Genomic DNA, 15600 nt, shown 5'->3' with positions numbered 1-15600 from the left:
CTAAACATATAGATCTGTTACACATATACGAAATTAACCCGAAAATGTAAATATTAGAGCCTTCCTGTTGAAAGAACACGATTAAGATCGTGAGCATTACTTGCATTCCCTGTTCCAAAACGTTTATTTGATGTGATTGACGAGCCCAAACACAGTCACGTTGAATATCAATATTAATGACAAAATGGCATCTGAATCAAGCCAAGAAGGTCTAACACATAATGACAAAAGGGAGTCGGTGTGCATCAGCCATCTGGTTGCCTCCTAATTCATTCAATCTGCAACTGACTGTCCGTCAGGTTTTTAAACCCCTCTCATCCCTCTGCCCAACCTCTCTCTGCCGGCAGCTTTTCACTGACACAAGGGAAAACCAAGAAAGCAACCAAGAGAGAAGCTGGGAGGCAGAGGATATCTGACCCAGAGGCAGCGCACCAGAGAAAACAGAGACCCAGCCTCTGTGAAAACAAATACCTGGTTCCTCTTACTGTGAGAACGCACAGCCGAGGGACTGAGGAGTCAGGAGGACCTGGGTATAAAAATAGAGAGAGGGGTGTGGCAGAAATGTTAATTGTGTTTGCTGTGCCCCAAACATTGATTAAGTGCATGGCCTGCCATGAGCACTGTGAAATGCAAAGATGTATGAGATACGATCCCTGTCCTGGAGAAATTTGTATTCTATTTCTGAAGCCAGGCCAAAAACACACACAGAGTTAGGTAACAGGAGAAATTAGAATACGATTGAGTGCCAAGAGAGACGTTAGGACAGATGCCACAGTTCAAAAGAGGCCAAGGAAAAGTATCTTTTAAAAGAAGGTACTTGACCTAGACCTAGAAAAATCGGTAAAACCTAGCTAAGTACAAAGACAGAGGAAGGACAGCCCCACAGAGAGCACAGCACAAGCGTCAGTGCCGAGGTGGGTTTGAGAAAGGTCTGCAGAAAGACGAGGAATAAATAGTTCACTGTGACCAGAATAGTAAGTTTCCACTTGGTTTTTGTCTTGAATTTTGGAAAGCTTTGAATGCCACATGGAAGAGCTGGGGCTTTTTTATGAGTCCATTGAATGAATTTGAGAAGAATAATATGATGATTTATATGTAAAAATGGGCTTTTAGAGATCAGTTCACCCATTGCTTCTCCAAAGGAGAAGACTATTGACAATTTGGGATGACAGCTCTCAGATGCGTGGAAGCATCCCTTGCCATTGCAGGATCTTTTCTCCTGGTCCCATCCATTAAATTTCAGGAATGTCCCCGTCTCACCAGTTACTATGACAACAAAAACAAAACAAAATAGCCCCGAGCATCTCCAAACACTCCCAGATGGTAATTCCACTCCAGTTAAGAATCGTATTTCACAGTCAAGTACACTGAAATATCAAGAACTCAAGTCACCCAGGGAGTTCAGGACCAAAGTCCAGATTTCCCAACTCCCAGTCCAGTGTAAACTCATATTTTTAAAGAAGACAGTGACGGCCAAGAAGAGGCAGAATTGTGGCACAGAGAGATTTGAGAGAGAAAGGTCATGAGAGGCCACTGCCCCAGACCAGGTAGAAGGTGATGAGGCCCTAAGCTGGGGTGACGAAGAGAGAGCAAAACCTCAGGGAAGTCGAGGGCTGTGGAGGAGGGGTACCTGGGACTTGGGTTAGCAGATGGGAGTCCCAGCTGTGGCTTCTCCGCAGAGGTGCTGTGTGCCATTGCACCTTCCTTCCCTTTCCGGGGCCTCAGTTTCCCCGTCTGCATTTGGAAACAAGGGGACTGTATGGCCACTAAAGCCCCTTCCAGCTCTGTGGTTCTTAGAGTCTGTGAAGCTTGACTCACAGTCCCAAAAACAGCTCACAGGTAAGATGAGCAGGAAAGCCAGGCGGGGAGGCTGGTAGGTGTGCCTTTAGGTAAGTTGATGATGAGTATGGAAACAGCAGGAGAGCCGATTAGAAATGACAGCTAAGCAGATGGAAATATGAGACTCAGGAATATCAGTGAACTATTTCCACAATCTGCGATTTTTCTGTGTCACCTCTCATGGGCAATGGGGAATTCACTATAGATGTTCCTTAGACCTCAGCTTTAGGAACCAGTTTTTTCTTCTGTTCACCTTTGGGAGCCATTTTTTGAGTGTTGCCCAGGGGTTGATCTTTTTTATCCATTGCATTTAAGGATGGAATTAAAATCAGTGTCTAGGGACTTCCCTGGAGGTCCAGTGGTTGGGACTCCACGCTTCCACTGCAGGGGTCGTGGGCTCCATCCCTGGTTGGGGAGCTAGGACCCCGACATGCCGTGTGGCGAGGCCAAAAAAAAAAATCAGTTTCTATATTCAAGATCCTTAACGGTAAAAATTCCCCTTAAAACCCCAACAATAGGTTATTAATAGAGACACTGCTCAACATCTTTTGAATTTGCCTTTACCTCACCTGAAAATTGTTCAGGCCGTTTCCTGAAAGCAGTTGTCAGGAATATATGATTTTATGCATAAAAAGATCATTATTTGACACTTTAACATGCTTTTTTTTTTTTTTTTTTTTTTTTTTTTTTTTTTTTCGTGGGCCTCTCACTGTTGTGGCCTCTCCCGTTGCGGAGCACAGGCTCCGGACACGCAGGCTCAGTGGCCATGGCTCACGGGCCCAGCCGCTCCACGGCATGTGGGGTCTTCCCGGACTGGGGCATGAACCCATGTCCCCTGCATCGGCAGGCAGACTCTCAACCACTGCACCACCAGGGAAGCCCTAACATGCATTTTAATACAGTGGCACATCTGTGTGCAATATATTTAAGTACCAACAAAACAGGCTTGGTTTCTTCCATAGTGTCCGAATGGAATTGGACATAGATAAATGGAAGGGGCACATAGGGCCAAAAATATTGGATCCCATCTCTCTATCAGTAAGGAAATCACGGAAGGTCAAATTTTGTCTTGTTTATACTGCAGTTTGCAGTATAAATTAACATTGATAAGGAAGGATAACAGAACTCGTAATGTTAATTTCTTTCACCACCTTATCTTGGTCAGGTTAGAAAGTCATTAGTGGTAGAAAATTTCTGGGAGGGTACATAGAAAAATGCTTAACACAGTAATTGCCTCAAGGAAAGGGCAGGAGTCTGGCAGGCAAGAAAATTGACTTTTCACTCTCAAAGCAGAAGTCACCGTGAGTCATTCTTTGCAGTGAGCTGCTCTTATGACAAAAGTCATTGCATCAGCTCTGATGACAGAGGCCATCATGCAGGAAGCTGCCCTTTGGGGAGGGTAACTTTTGCACTGTGTTTTAAAATCGGTAGTTTTCCTCTTGATTCCATGTAACCTGTACTTGATTACAGGTTTGTTTGGAAGTTTGTAAAATTCAGACACCTGCGAAAATACACTTTTGAATTATAAACGGTGTATAATGAGTGTAGAAAATGCAAGCACAGATGGAAAAGAAGTTAAAAGGCAGGTACAGTCCCCCATCTGGAGACAATTCCTGGTGAACATAGAAGTAAAATATTGAATCATACTGTCTATGGTTCTGTATCTTCCTTTACCATTATAGTACATTGTAGATAGTTTCTATGCCATTAAAATTCTGCTATACTTTATCATATGGATCTGCCATAATTTGACTCAAGCCTTTCTCTGGACATTATGTTTATCACCCACTTTTCGCTATTATAAATATGTTGAAAAACTCAAACATAGATCTCTCTTTTCTTTCCAAACTTTGTTAATGATCCATTTTTAGAGTACAAAAGGAATCTAGAGATGAACGTAAATTCATCACTTGGGCTTTTCCCCTGAACTTGCTATTTTTTATTATCAGGTCTCCAGTGTTTTCAAGAGAGCATTAGCTGATTATTAACCCAAATTCAGTCTAAAACCTACAATTTGCAAGAACAGATTTTTTGAAAACCACCAATTTACATTTCCAAGTTGCAACACAGAAAAGAAGCTTGTTTACCAGTCACTGAAAACTATTTTCTGAGCATATCTATTTTGTGTTGTCTGGAGAGCTAAGTGTTTGAAGTTTGCACATTTGCAATTATGATTAAAGCTATCTCAACTTCAAAAGGGAAAGAAATCTTAAAAGTAGTCACATGGGGCTCTCTTCTCTCTGTCTCTCTCTCACCCTCTCACCCACACACACAGCCCTGCCTGAAAACCTCAGTGAGACAAAAAGTGTCAAATTCTAGGGAATTCAGTGAGTCATATCATCTTGGTTTTAAATAGAAATTCCATTCTTCTAGGTATTTTCAGTAGTTAGGAAAGCAAATGTTAGCATCATGTTCGCAGTGAGATCCAAATCAGTCACGCAGTTGATGTCAGACATCCCTCAAGATGGAGCATTTAGTACCACTTCTGGGCCACAAAGATCCTAGTACATACCAAGTTCTACCTAATCTTAGAATATTAGAGCCTTCCTTAGCCCTCCATGAATTGTCTCCATCCCTGTAAATTCCTGGCCCCTGGCTGGAGAAGCACGTTTCTATTCAGCCCTCCCATTCTCAGGTTCTCTCCCCTGAGATGTTCTCTCATCCAGTACCACTTCACAATCACCTCCTCTATTCTTGGCCGTTGTTTCCATGGCTCGCGGACCCCAGAAACCCCACCGCTACCCTGTGTTGTTTCCTCCATCTCACTCGTGGCATATCCCTCAGCCTTCAAAGTAGCTGACCTTCCTCTGTTTCTGAAGTCTTTCAATCTGGCTTAGTTTTGCCAGTAAGTAGGTGACCTCAGAAGTAGGCACCAGTTTTCCCTAAGGCATATCTGCAACACCTGAATTCCCTATGACCCCCTAGGAAGAGAAGTGAGCCTCTTCCTGTTTCAAAGCCTTATTCATTTCCAGACAACTACTGACAATTAGCCACTTTTGCTCGGGGTGTGACTGCAGGCATCACCCAGGTTCAGTGCACAGCCAAGTCTTCTTGAGTTCCGCTCTCAAATCTATCTGCTACCCCAATTTCTCTCTGTAATTCATCACTTGGATAATCTTCAACCGAGGGTTTTTTGAGATTCCTGTCTTTACAGCATCAGAAAATATTTTAAACGCACATTAAGGCGGACTGACACATTTCCCTTGAAGGAAAAGAGATATTTCAGTCCCGGAAAGCCTTTATGTAATTATTAATTCATGGAGAAAAAAGAAATAAGAGACTCACTATTGCATGTAAGCCATCAGCAAACCTTTCTTTCATCACTTTGCATTATAACCGTATAACCAGAAAGTGCTGTTACAGAAGTGCTGGCGTCTAAATCTCAGTGGCTGGCTACACCCACTGAACAGAGCTGGGTGCTAATGGCATCAAAGTGAGAAGTCACCCAGAGTGGCACAAAATCTATTCCCTTGTCCCTCAAGTGAGCCATGGGCAAAGAGAAGGATCTGGAGAGGAAAAGGATGGATCTGTATCCCTACTAATTCCAGAAGAGCAGTTCAAAGGCTGTCGCATACAGATAGCGAACTGGTAGCACATCTCGTACGAAGGATATGATTCTTGTCTGTGTGAGACATGAAAGTAGGACCTAAAGGAAAACCAGCAATTACCATTTCTGTAATTAGGAAACCCTAAGTAATCTGCCCTACTTTGTCATCTGCAATATCACATGTGGCCTAGTCTTAAGTGACCACTTTGAGACTGACCTGGACCTCTCTGGGGTTTGGAGCATAGGAGCTCATCACCTCTCCTGAATTCTGTGTGAGTGAATTCTGGTCTCAGAATTTTCTTTCCTTTTTCTGTCTGGATGTTTGAGCCCTTTATGAGTATCTTACAATGTCATCTTCAAAATTCTTAAATATTTTAAAGTCTGTTTTGGCTACTTTGCCAAATATCATAGAATGAGTCATAACCTACACCAAACCCAGTATATCTGGTGAATGTACTCCAATGTGGAAAATCTCCATTGTGGTGCCTTGGTTTAAATAGCTTACCCTGCAAGGGTCCTTTAAGGAGCAAAATATGTATGGAAGCATGGTAGAAATTCATTGTCATGCTCTAGAACCTAGGGAATTTATATAAATTTTAAGTCAAGCTAAATTAAAGTTAATCATCACAAGTTATTAGTTTTAAGCTAAGCAAATTCCATATTCCATGAAGTTATGTCAAAATGTCCAACCCAAACCAAGATATTGGATGCAGGCTAGTAGTATGGGGAAGTAAAAAAAATTCTTTGCAGTCAGTCATCAGTAAGTATCCTGGTTCTATCTCTTACACTTGAAAGTTTTGGAAAGACTTCATTTTCTCTGATCCTCAGATTCCCCATTTGTAAACGGGAGTGAATAATGCTTATCTTGCTGAATTCTGTGAGGATATGAGATACTATGTGAAGAGTAGCCAGCACAGTGAACAAAAGAATAGGCACTAAACAAAGAAATGCCATTTGAGTGTAATAAACACTATTTAAGAAAACGAGCCCATTCCACGTTCAGTTATGAAGTTCAGTGCTGCCTGTTAGAGATGAAGGTCATAAACCTACCTTACCAGTAATATTCATGTAGAATTTATTTACATCTCTTTAACGTATTTCTGATGAGAAATATTTCTTAGTCTATTCAGTGTATTAATGTATTAATGACCATTCTACTGAGTCATTTTTTTTAAACTTGCTTATTTTCCATCACTTTGAGGATTATAACTTCATTGCTTCTTTAATTTAGGTGATGTCAGGGCCTTTTTACCCCTCGTTTTGAAAAATTAGTTTCCAAAGCTCATCCGAAATGGCTGAGATTTCTAACGCTAACAATTTTATTTTGCAATTAGGCCTCAGAAGTCTCTAGAAACAGAGGAGCCTCTCTACTGGCCAGGCCAGGACACAGCCTAGTAGCTGCTATTCGAAGCCAACATCAACATGAGTCACTGCCACTGGGTATGTATCACGCTTTGTGAACCCCTGGATAGCTTTGTGTTTCTTATCGTGACTCCTTTAATATTCAGGGTTCTGTGTTTTCTTTTTCCTCTCGTATGGTATAGTCCACACCCCTATCCTTTGTTCCCATCCCCCCACTTGCCCCTTTTCCCTCTCCCTTCCTCCTCATTTTGTCCTTCTCTCTTCCCTTCCCTCTCTTCCCTCCCGTCTCTTCCAGACCGTCATTCCCCTCCCCCCCCCCCGCCTTGTTTATTCCATTCAGTGATTTGTTAGCTGGGTCCCAGGAGAGCATAGTTTAAATGAGGTGACGGCTTTTGTTGCTTTTAGGTGCACTTTTTACTTTAGACCTCTCTTCCCATGCATGTATGGGGATAAACTGGCACAGTCTCCATTCCTAACCTCAGCTACCTCTTTCCAAAACACATGCCACTTGTATCAAGGGAAATGAGGTGAGAGAGTCTAAATGGATTCGGATGTTTTCATTATCACCATTGGGAAATCAACGGATGGCCAAAGTCATAAGTGCAAGTGCTCAAAAAGGATTTCTTTGAACTCATAAAGAATCTTTTGCCATAATACCTGTGGCAAAATGACAAGAGAAGTCAGAAAGAACAGAGTAGTACTCTCCTCCTGGAAGACCTATTTTATTCTCCGTCTGTTCACAAGGGGATGAGTTAACAACCCAGTTAAGTTCCTAGAATATTAAAGATAATTAACTTAGATCTGGTTCACTTTGGGTTTGATCTTTTAAAATACTCATACCATTATGTCACAGAAAAAACCCTCAAGAGCTTACATTTTTTGATGAGTTTGCTCCCTGCCTTTTCAATTCCTCCATTAAATCCTGGTATCTAGTTGCCATTTTCCAATCATGAGCAAAATTATCTCTGGGCTGAAGACTCAACCACAACTTGTGCTTTTGTCTGTTTCAGCATATAATGACAAGATTGTGGCATTTCTTCGCCAGCCAAACATTTTTGAAATGCTGCAAGAGCGTCAGCCAAGTTTGGCGAGAAACCACACACTCAGGTAGGGGCCTGTCTACCACCCTCTACCTACAGGTCTCTCCTGCTGGTTTTCCAGGTGGGGCAGCCTCTGTGGAGAGAGGGCAGACACTTAAGATGTGTTTTATTCATGCATTTAAATTATAACCTGAATATTTAAAATGAAGGATCCAGGGGTTTCTAATGTTCTCTAAAGTGTTGCAATCAGAGATAGTTATCATGCCAGATTACCTATTATTCTTACGATGCTAAAATGATTTCCATTGATTTGGAGAGAAGCATGGAAAGGGAGCAAAATAGTTTTCATCAAAAAATTATTTATGTAAAGCACCATATAAATTATTTTTGTTTTAAGAATATAATTGTCTGATGGTGCACCAGATATTAGATGACTATATTCAAAACTAAACCAGCGAACAAAAAGTATAACATGTGTTCGAACACCTTAAATCCTAATGTCCGTTACGGTCATTTCTGAATGAGTGTCTCTGAAACTCTGAATCACTTTATTTGGAAGGGAAAGCCACCCAAAGTGATGAAAAGAGAAAATATCCTCTGAACTTAAATCCCACTTTCTCACCAAGATATTCAAGCATATCTCTCCTTCAGTTTACTACCCAGCATTTCAAAAGCTGGAGATGAACAATGGTTAAGTGTGTCCACTCAGAGTTTGAATACTTGCTCCAGCACTTAGGGACCAGTGATGGGGGCATGTCATTTAATCCTCTACCCTCAGCCTCCTCAATCATTGAGACAGGGTCACAATGTGGGCACCATTAAGATGCTTCACTGGGTTTGTGTATAAAGGACCAGACAAGGCGGGCAGAGATGCAGCCAATGACTGCCGCTAACTCCTCACCTCCCATCCGGTGGTCTTTTCAATCTGGCTGACAACTATAATCCTCTACTTTGACCTCCTCAGTGAGTCACCAACACCTAAAAATAACCTCTTTGCTAGTCATGCCAGGATGGATCACTCACTGTTCTTTTCTCCTCCATCACCACCCCCACTGACACTTCTTTTCCCTGTGGTTTTACTCTGCGCAAACTAGAACCTCCATCCTCCCAAATGCCCATCATCTCAATTCCGCCCTCTTTCTTCAGCTTCACATCTAAACATTTATCTCCTCACTTGCTTCCAGCCCTTCTTTTCTCTTCTCCCTGCCATGGCCTAGGTTTGGATTCTCATCTTCTCTCTCCTGGACTTGGCAGGGATCTCTTAAGAAGATACTCCCTATCGCTCTACTATAAACAGCATTACCTCCTTATAACCCATGTCACCCACACCCTTGAAAAAAGCTTCCCGTGGAGTATCCTCAGGACTGGCCACCACAATGGCTCTCAGACTGTCTTTCGGGGGACCTCAGAGCAGCTAAGGACCCTCTCTGGAATTTAGTCCTTCAGGAAGTACACCACACAATAGCAGGAGGAGGGCAGAGATGGGCATGTGATACTAACCTCATTGTGAGTAAGGGGGCCGGCTGGCATCCTGTCCCAGACCCGGCCGCTGGCCCTCACCCCCGCAGGGCCTCTGGTCAGCCCTGCCTTTCTTCTAATCCCTGCTCTGCCCACCCTAGCCAGTCCACTGAGCAGTTTAGGCCAGATTTGTGACTCAGGGACTCCTGCCCACCTCATGAGGTTTTGAGGCCACATGAAAGAGGCCATTTATATAGATCTACTGCAGGTTTTCCTGCCTACCCATTAGTATAAGACCTTAGTTTCATGGAGGGGGAGGGAGGTGGAATCTGAGCCTAGTTTGAGAACTTGTGAAAAATGCACCAACTAATAAAATTGGCTTATTTACATGAGGTTTTTGGGGTGGGGGAGGAATTCTTTGTTCACTTCCTTATGAAACTACGAGCTCCCTCTCCAAAAAGGAACTGGTTTTGATGGAACCTTTCTTACATCAGAGCTAGTGCTAAGGAAAGATGGAAACCCTCTCATAAGAGTGGAATTCATTGCAATTGAAGAACTAGATGAACTATGTTGAGACACTTCTACAGCTTTTCTCTCCAGGATTTCAAAATTCACTGACAAATACTTTCATTACTCAATACCAACAAAATAATGCCCCCAAACAAAAACTTCCCATGGCTCCTGTTAGGTATGTGATAAAGTCAAGATTTCTAAGCACAATTTCCATAGTCTCCTAAGACTGGCTCTAATCTAACTCTCCACCGTCCTGTGCTCGTATTTACTTCCTTCTGGTGTCTTCCACGTCCATCAAACAGCCTGTGCCCTCTCCTACCCACACCCTTCCTGGAATGGCTTCTCTCTTAAAGGCATTTCAACCCATTTTAAAGGCTCAAGTCAAACGCAAAGTCTCGGTGATCTAGGCAGACTTCAGTAGTTCTTTTGCTTTGATTTAATAGCATTTGGTTTTGTACCTCTAAGATATTTTTCCATTATCCCTTGTATTCTACCATGTACTAATGTCTTCCTACGACACTGGAAGTGTCTTAGGGCAGGGTCTATATCTTCTTGGTCTTTGAACCACTCTTGCCTCAGAGCCTGGTTCCTCTACTTTGAAGATAGGAAACACTGTTTACTTTTTGAGTGAACAAAAGGACTTTAGCTTGACTGATTATCACTTCCACTCGCGTTCAACTCTGCCCAAGTTTTATTACTGTGTCACGGAAGGCAGGGCCATACTCGGTCCATTTGTGGGCTGCCCTCTAGCTCACGGTACATAATAATTTAAGGGAATTTCCAAGGGATTTTCAGAGGTGTTGTACTACCTGAAAACTTTCTGACACATCACTGCTCTTGAACATTTCTACGTTACAGATTCTACCACTAAATAAGGAGTTCACTGCTTACTTTTGGGAGAAATGTGAGCTCCCAAAAGGCCCTAGAGTCCTGTTTAAATCATTTTTAAAGTAATAAAATTAATCCCCTGTGTAGAAGAGTGGAACTTGTTTCTGAAGGGAAGTAAACAATTTTAGCACTGTTGTGTAGTATCACGTTATAACAGAATCTAAGAAACCTCCAGCGGTGGGGGGGGGGGGGGGGTTGCAGTGTGGAATTGTACAATTATGATTTTCCAGATGTGGGTGACTTGGAATTAGGGAATACTGGAACTGGAAAAAAATTGGAAATTAATGTAAAAACTAATAACCTTTTTAAGGTTAAGGACTCCTTTGAGAGTCTGATGAAAGCTCTTATAGACTCTCCTCCATATATGAACATAAATCTTTGCATATAATTTCAAAGAGTTAACGGATCCTAAAGGACCTGTAGACCCCAGGTTGAAAACCCAAAGAGCTCATCGAAAACAGAAAGCCCACAGTGACATCAGAAACTGACTTAAGAGGTCATGGAATCAAGAAGGCAGAACAAGAGCAAGAGTTTGCTCTTCAGGGTGTCAGCCTTTAAGAATCCAAGAAACAGGGCAGTGGGCCTATGACTAGGCCTCTGCCTGCGCCTAGATGTGGTGTGAGGGTGAGTCAGCTTGACTTTAAAGGTCCAGTAGTTGAAAGGAAAACCTCCTCTCCCCATGACTCTGCCCAGAGGAAGAACTTACTGCTTCCTCTGTGGTTCCCACATGAGGACCATGACCCCATGGTCACTGCTATTCTCCAGGAGCCATGGATCCACTGCCTTGGGTTTGCAAAGCCAGTCGTTGGGTTAGAGGCTGGAGGATGAGTTCTCAGAAAACTGTGTTCAGCAGAAGTAGTGAAGCATAAGGAAACCGCATGGGGAGAGGGAAGACGGAGGCATAAAACCCAGGGGTTAATGACTTCTGTTAAGTTTCAGGGTCATGGTAGCCGTCCTCATTCATTCTGTCTTTCCTTCAACTAGTGCTTTTATTGAGCGGCTATTCTGAATCAGGATTGTGCGAGGGCTGTGTACCCAGTATCTAAGCCAAACAGACATCGGTCCTACTCTCATGGGACTTACTATCTATTGGGGAAGACGGATGATAGACAAGTGTGACTTTTTTTAAAGCCAAATATAGAGCTATAGATTGTATTATGGGCCGTGAAGGACATGATCAGAATTCAGTGATAGTGATGGAAGGATGGCAAGGATTTCGTTGTGGATATTGAGTTGTAAGGTCTTTGAGGCCACAAATGAAGATGCCAGAATGTCAAGGAGGCAGGTGGCTCTACTGACCTGAGCTCTGAGGGGAGCTTTACACTGGAGTTTTCCTGATGGGATGCGTGTAGGAGAGGCGGTTGGCATTCTCACCCTCAGAGATCTCCCCCAGGTCTCAGTGCCTTTGGTCTGGACCCAGGGACATTTGGAGGCCCCTCAGAACACTAGGTCTGCGTGAGATTTTCACATACATGACAGAGGGTGTAATGTCCTGTGAAGAGCAACCAAAACGCTCAGAAAACTCTGCTTGGCTTTCTGATACGTGTATGTGGTCTGAGTAGGTAGGGTGATGATAGAACCACTACAGAGGGTGCCACTTCCCGTGGCTGGGAAGGGTGCTCTCCTACCCTCATGGACTTGACTCTCTTTGGACTTTGTTTCCCCAGGAGCCCAGGGAATAAAGAGTGACCCCCTAGAATGTTCTCTCCCTTTTTCCCCAGGCAGGGAGACCAGGGGCTTGCCCAGATGCGGGTCCCTTGGGGCAGCAGGGTGACCTGCCCCAGGGACATTGCCACTGGGGGAATACATCAATTTGAGAGTCCTTCATGGGGCTGCAATTGGTAAACCAGAGGAACAGGGTCCACGAGAATCCTCCAAACAAGAGGGCTGTGAGGTGCTGTCAGGATTGGAGGACAGTGCTCAGGCACACGGAGTCAAGGGCACAGGGACGTGGAGGGAGAAGCAGCTGGTGGAGGAGGCTTGGTTCTTGTACCCTTGGCCAGGCTTCCACCTCCTCCCTGAAAAATGATGTGTGGACAGGTCTGCTCCAGTTTCCAAGTCCCTGGTCAGAGGAGCCACTATGATCACCCACGGGTTTTGGAAATAGCATTTACTGCAGCAGTGCTCTACCCATAACTTCAGGTTGGACCACAGTGCATTTCTCTGTTTACTCCCATTTTGTGTATCTTTGTAGAAGCCAAAAAGTTTCTCTTGTTTTCTTAAAAATACCCACACCAAAATGTCAAGTTCATTATATTTTTACCTGAAAATATGCAAGTTATGATGAAGATTTGGATTCACATTACTATAATCAGAGAGAGAAAAAAGTTGTATCTATAGTATTTTTATTAATAGATTTATTTTTAATCTTTCATTAGAGGAAACTGATTAAACGGTATACTAGACCACTCTTTATTAATTTCTTACAAGTACATGTGACTCTAAAATCATCTCAAAAATTTAAACAAAAAAAAAAAGTGAAATATTTTTAAAAATCAATCCTTAAGTCTTCTCAGATTTCTGCTGCATCTCTTCAAGAAAAGGGAAAAACTTTTAACTTCTTTGAAGCATACCTACAATGGAATGATTCTTGGCCATAGTGTTTGTAATCTTTGAATATCTGAATGTCAGAGAAGCACATTACAAAGTTCATTTGATCAAAAGAAACGCTATTTATCCATAGACTTACTAGAATCATTTTGCCAGGTTGGAGTTGGAGGTTGTGAAAAAGTCAGAATGCATGAGTTGTAATTAAACAGAGAGAAATTGATGCCTGTACTCAGATTGACCTGGAAGACTCTCTTGTATTCTGGGGCCAGACCCTCTCTGGACTTAGTGTGGAGTTAATTCATTTTCCATCAGGCATAAGGTTTCTCAGGAGACTCCTCGTCACTCTTTCTTCCCATGGCTTCCAAGATGCCGTGAACCCACAACAGTCCACCCCAGCTCCACTCCCAACTGTGTGGCTCTCTGAGGACCTACCTGTGTTGTGCTCCTTAGCTTCTGTCCCCGTGTGAGTCTGAGGAAAGGTGATCCCTTGGAGAGCATCATGGGAACCTGCAATATGAACTTAAATACCTCGAAATACTCTGGACATTAGAACATCACTGTTCAGCCCTATTGGAAGATAAAGGGGGATCAGAATGGGGTTCATTCCTTAACTTATGCATCGGTGTGTAATTCTTATTTTCCTTCCCACATTATTCTAGGGAGAAAATCCATTACATTCGGACCGAGGGTAATCATGGGCTTGAAAAGTTGTCCTGTGATGCAGATCTGGTCATTTTGCTGAGGTAAGGGGCTGAGCCTGAAACAGTTCTGGAAAAGCAACTGGAAAAACTGCTCTGGGCAGTTCTCCAGGACAGCCCAGACTGAAACACTCGTTGCTTGTTCTAGAATATTCTAGTGGCTGCAACTGAAGTAGGGCTCCCACCCTTATACCTGCTATTCACCTCTTTCTCTACATGTAAGACTGGGGTATCAAGAGCTACATATGGTACTTGATGGAGACCTTGTTGTAGGATTAATTAGGGTTTAAAATGACAGGGAGAGTTTGCATGCCGGGATGTGCCCATCTAAGTGAATCTGAGTGCTTTCGTTGTCTCGTGAGAATTGTAACCACTCTTACCCCAATTTGTGAACATTCTCTCGTGGACAGAGAACTAACTTTTTAATTTTTTTTTTTACTTTGCAGTCTCTTTGAAGAAGAGATTATGTCCTATGTCCCCCTGCAGGCTGCCTTCCACCCTGGGTACAGCTTCTCTCCCCGCTGTTCACCCTGCTCGTCACCTCAGAACTCCCCAGGTAACGTGAGGATATGGCATTCTGTCTCCTGCAGGTGGCCACCTGTGTTTCCACCTGATGAAGGTGCCCTCTCTCCCTTAGTCCCCTCTCAATTTTCTGATCATCTGTGCACTAAGTTGGGTGTTGACACAGTGCCACCTGTTTTGGTAATGACCCCAAGCTATTATGTGTTTTGCATTTTTTAATGATTTGGAAACATTTTTCACTAAACCAATATTTCATGACATGAAAATTATATGAAATTCATGTTTTGGTGTCTATCAATAAAATTTTATTGGAACCCAGCCGCACCCATTTATCTATATATTTTGTGTCAACTTTCATGCTACAACAGCAGAGCGACAGAGACCGTATGGCCCCCGAAACCTAAAATATTTACTATCTGGCCCTTTACAGAAAAAGTCTGCGGACCCCTGCTCTAAATTGCTGTTCTGTTCTAAAACACACTCTCTGAGCATTTAAAAGGGAAGAGCCCTTTCTGGAACATTCTGCCTCATGAATCAGAATGTTATTAGATACCAATTTGAGTAACTTTCTTTTAAGTTGTAAAGGAGTCACTAGGTTACATGCTTACTAGGGACCACCATTATGCCCCCGTGAAGGTGCCAAAGAAGTTTGTAACATGATGTGAAATTGTTTCCCTAGAGTTTTCTTTGTGTATTAGAATGAATTCAGAATTAGAACTCATGATATTTTTTGTGGGTAGTTTCCATTCCAAATGAGGAAATATATATTGAACCGTTTAGCGGAAAAAGAAGCTAGTATTTCCTGGGTTCATCAAGATAATTAGCTTTAGTCAAATCCGTACTCCCACATGGGATCCAGATATTGAAGAGTTTTCCCCATTGTCTTGGTTTACAAGAGCACATTGTCATGGGTGTTTGTGGCAAACCCAAATCTATTTTTATAACTTTAAAATTTAGTAAAGGAAGTTAGTTGAAAAATCTAGTAACCTCTTATCTTATGACCTCCAGAGTTAGAGTTCAAACTTGGCTTTTGAAGCCGGGGGGAAATGGAGAAGAAAAACAGAATATAGCAATACGCTCTGTCCCCCAGGAGGGATGTCTCATTCAGCTAGTGTCACTCAATACTGCCATAGGTCTCTAAAACTAGAATATCTTTTCATTTGTTCAGAATGACCCCCGTCAC

The 15600-nt window shown here is 42.8% G+C and overlaps 1 protein-coding gene across 1 annotated transcript in view; it reads left to right on the top strand.

Annotated features, from left to right (window-relative positions):
• Positions 1 to 15600, top strand: part of HECW1 (HECT, C2 and WW domain containing E3 ubiquitin protein ligase 1) — a 482761-nt gene that overhangs the window by 405969 nt on the left and 61192 nt on the right. Inside the window, exons 16-19 of the mRNA XM_029234115.1 lie at positions 6721 to 6826; positions 7759 to 7855; positions 13857 to 13940; positions 14342 to 14451. Of these exons, the coding sequence (XP_029089948.1) occupies positions 6721 to 6826; positions 7759 to 7855; positions 13857 to 13940; positions 14342 to 14451 (397 nt within the window). The remainder of the gene's footprint in view (positions 1 to 6720; positions 6827 to 7758; positions 7856 to 13856; positions 13941 to 14341; positions 14452 to 15600) is intronic.

Source organism: Monodon monoceros, unplaced genomic scaffold (genome assembly GCF_005190385.1).
Source record: "Monodon monoceros isolate NGI ecotype Baffin Bay Population unplaced genomic scaffold, NGI_Narwhal_1 Super_Scaffold_2, whole genome shotgun sequence".
NCBI classification, from domain to species: Eukaryota; Metazoa; Chordata; class Mammalia; order Artiodactyla; family Monodontidae; genus Monodon; species Monodon monoceros.
Note: the sequence above shows the minus strand (reverse complement) of the source record. Positions and strands in the feature narration are given on the sequence as shown.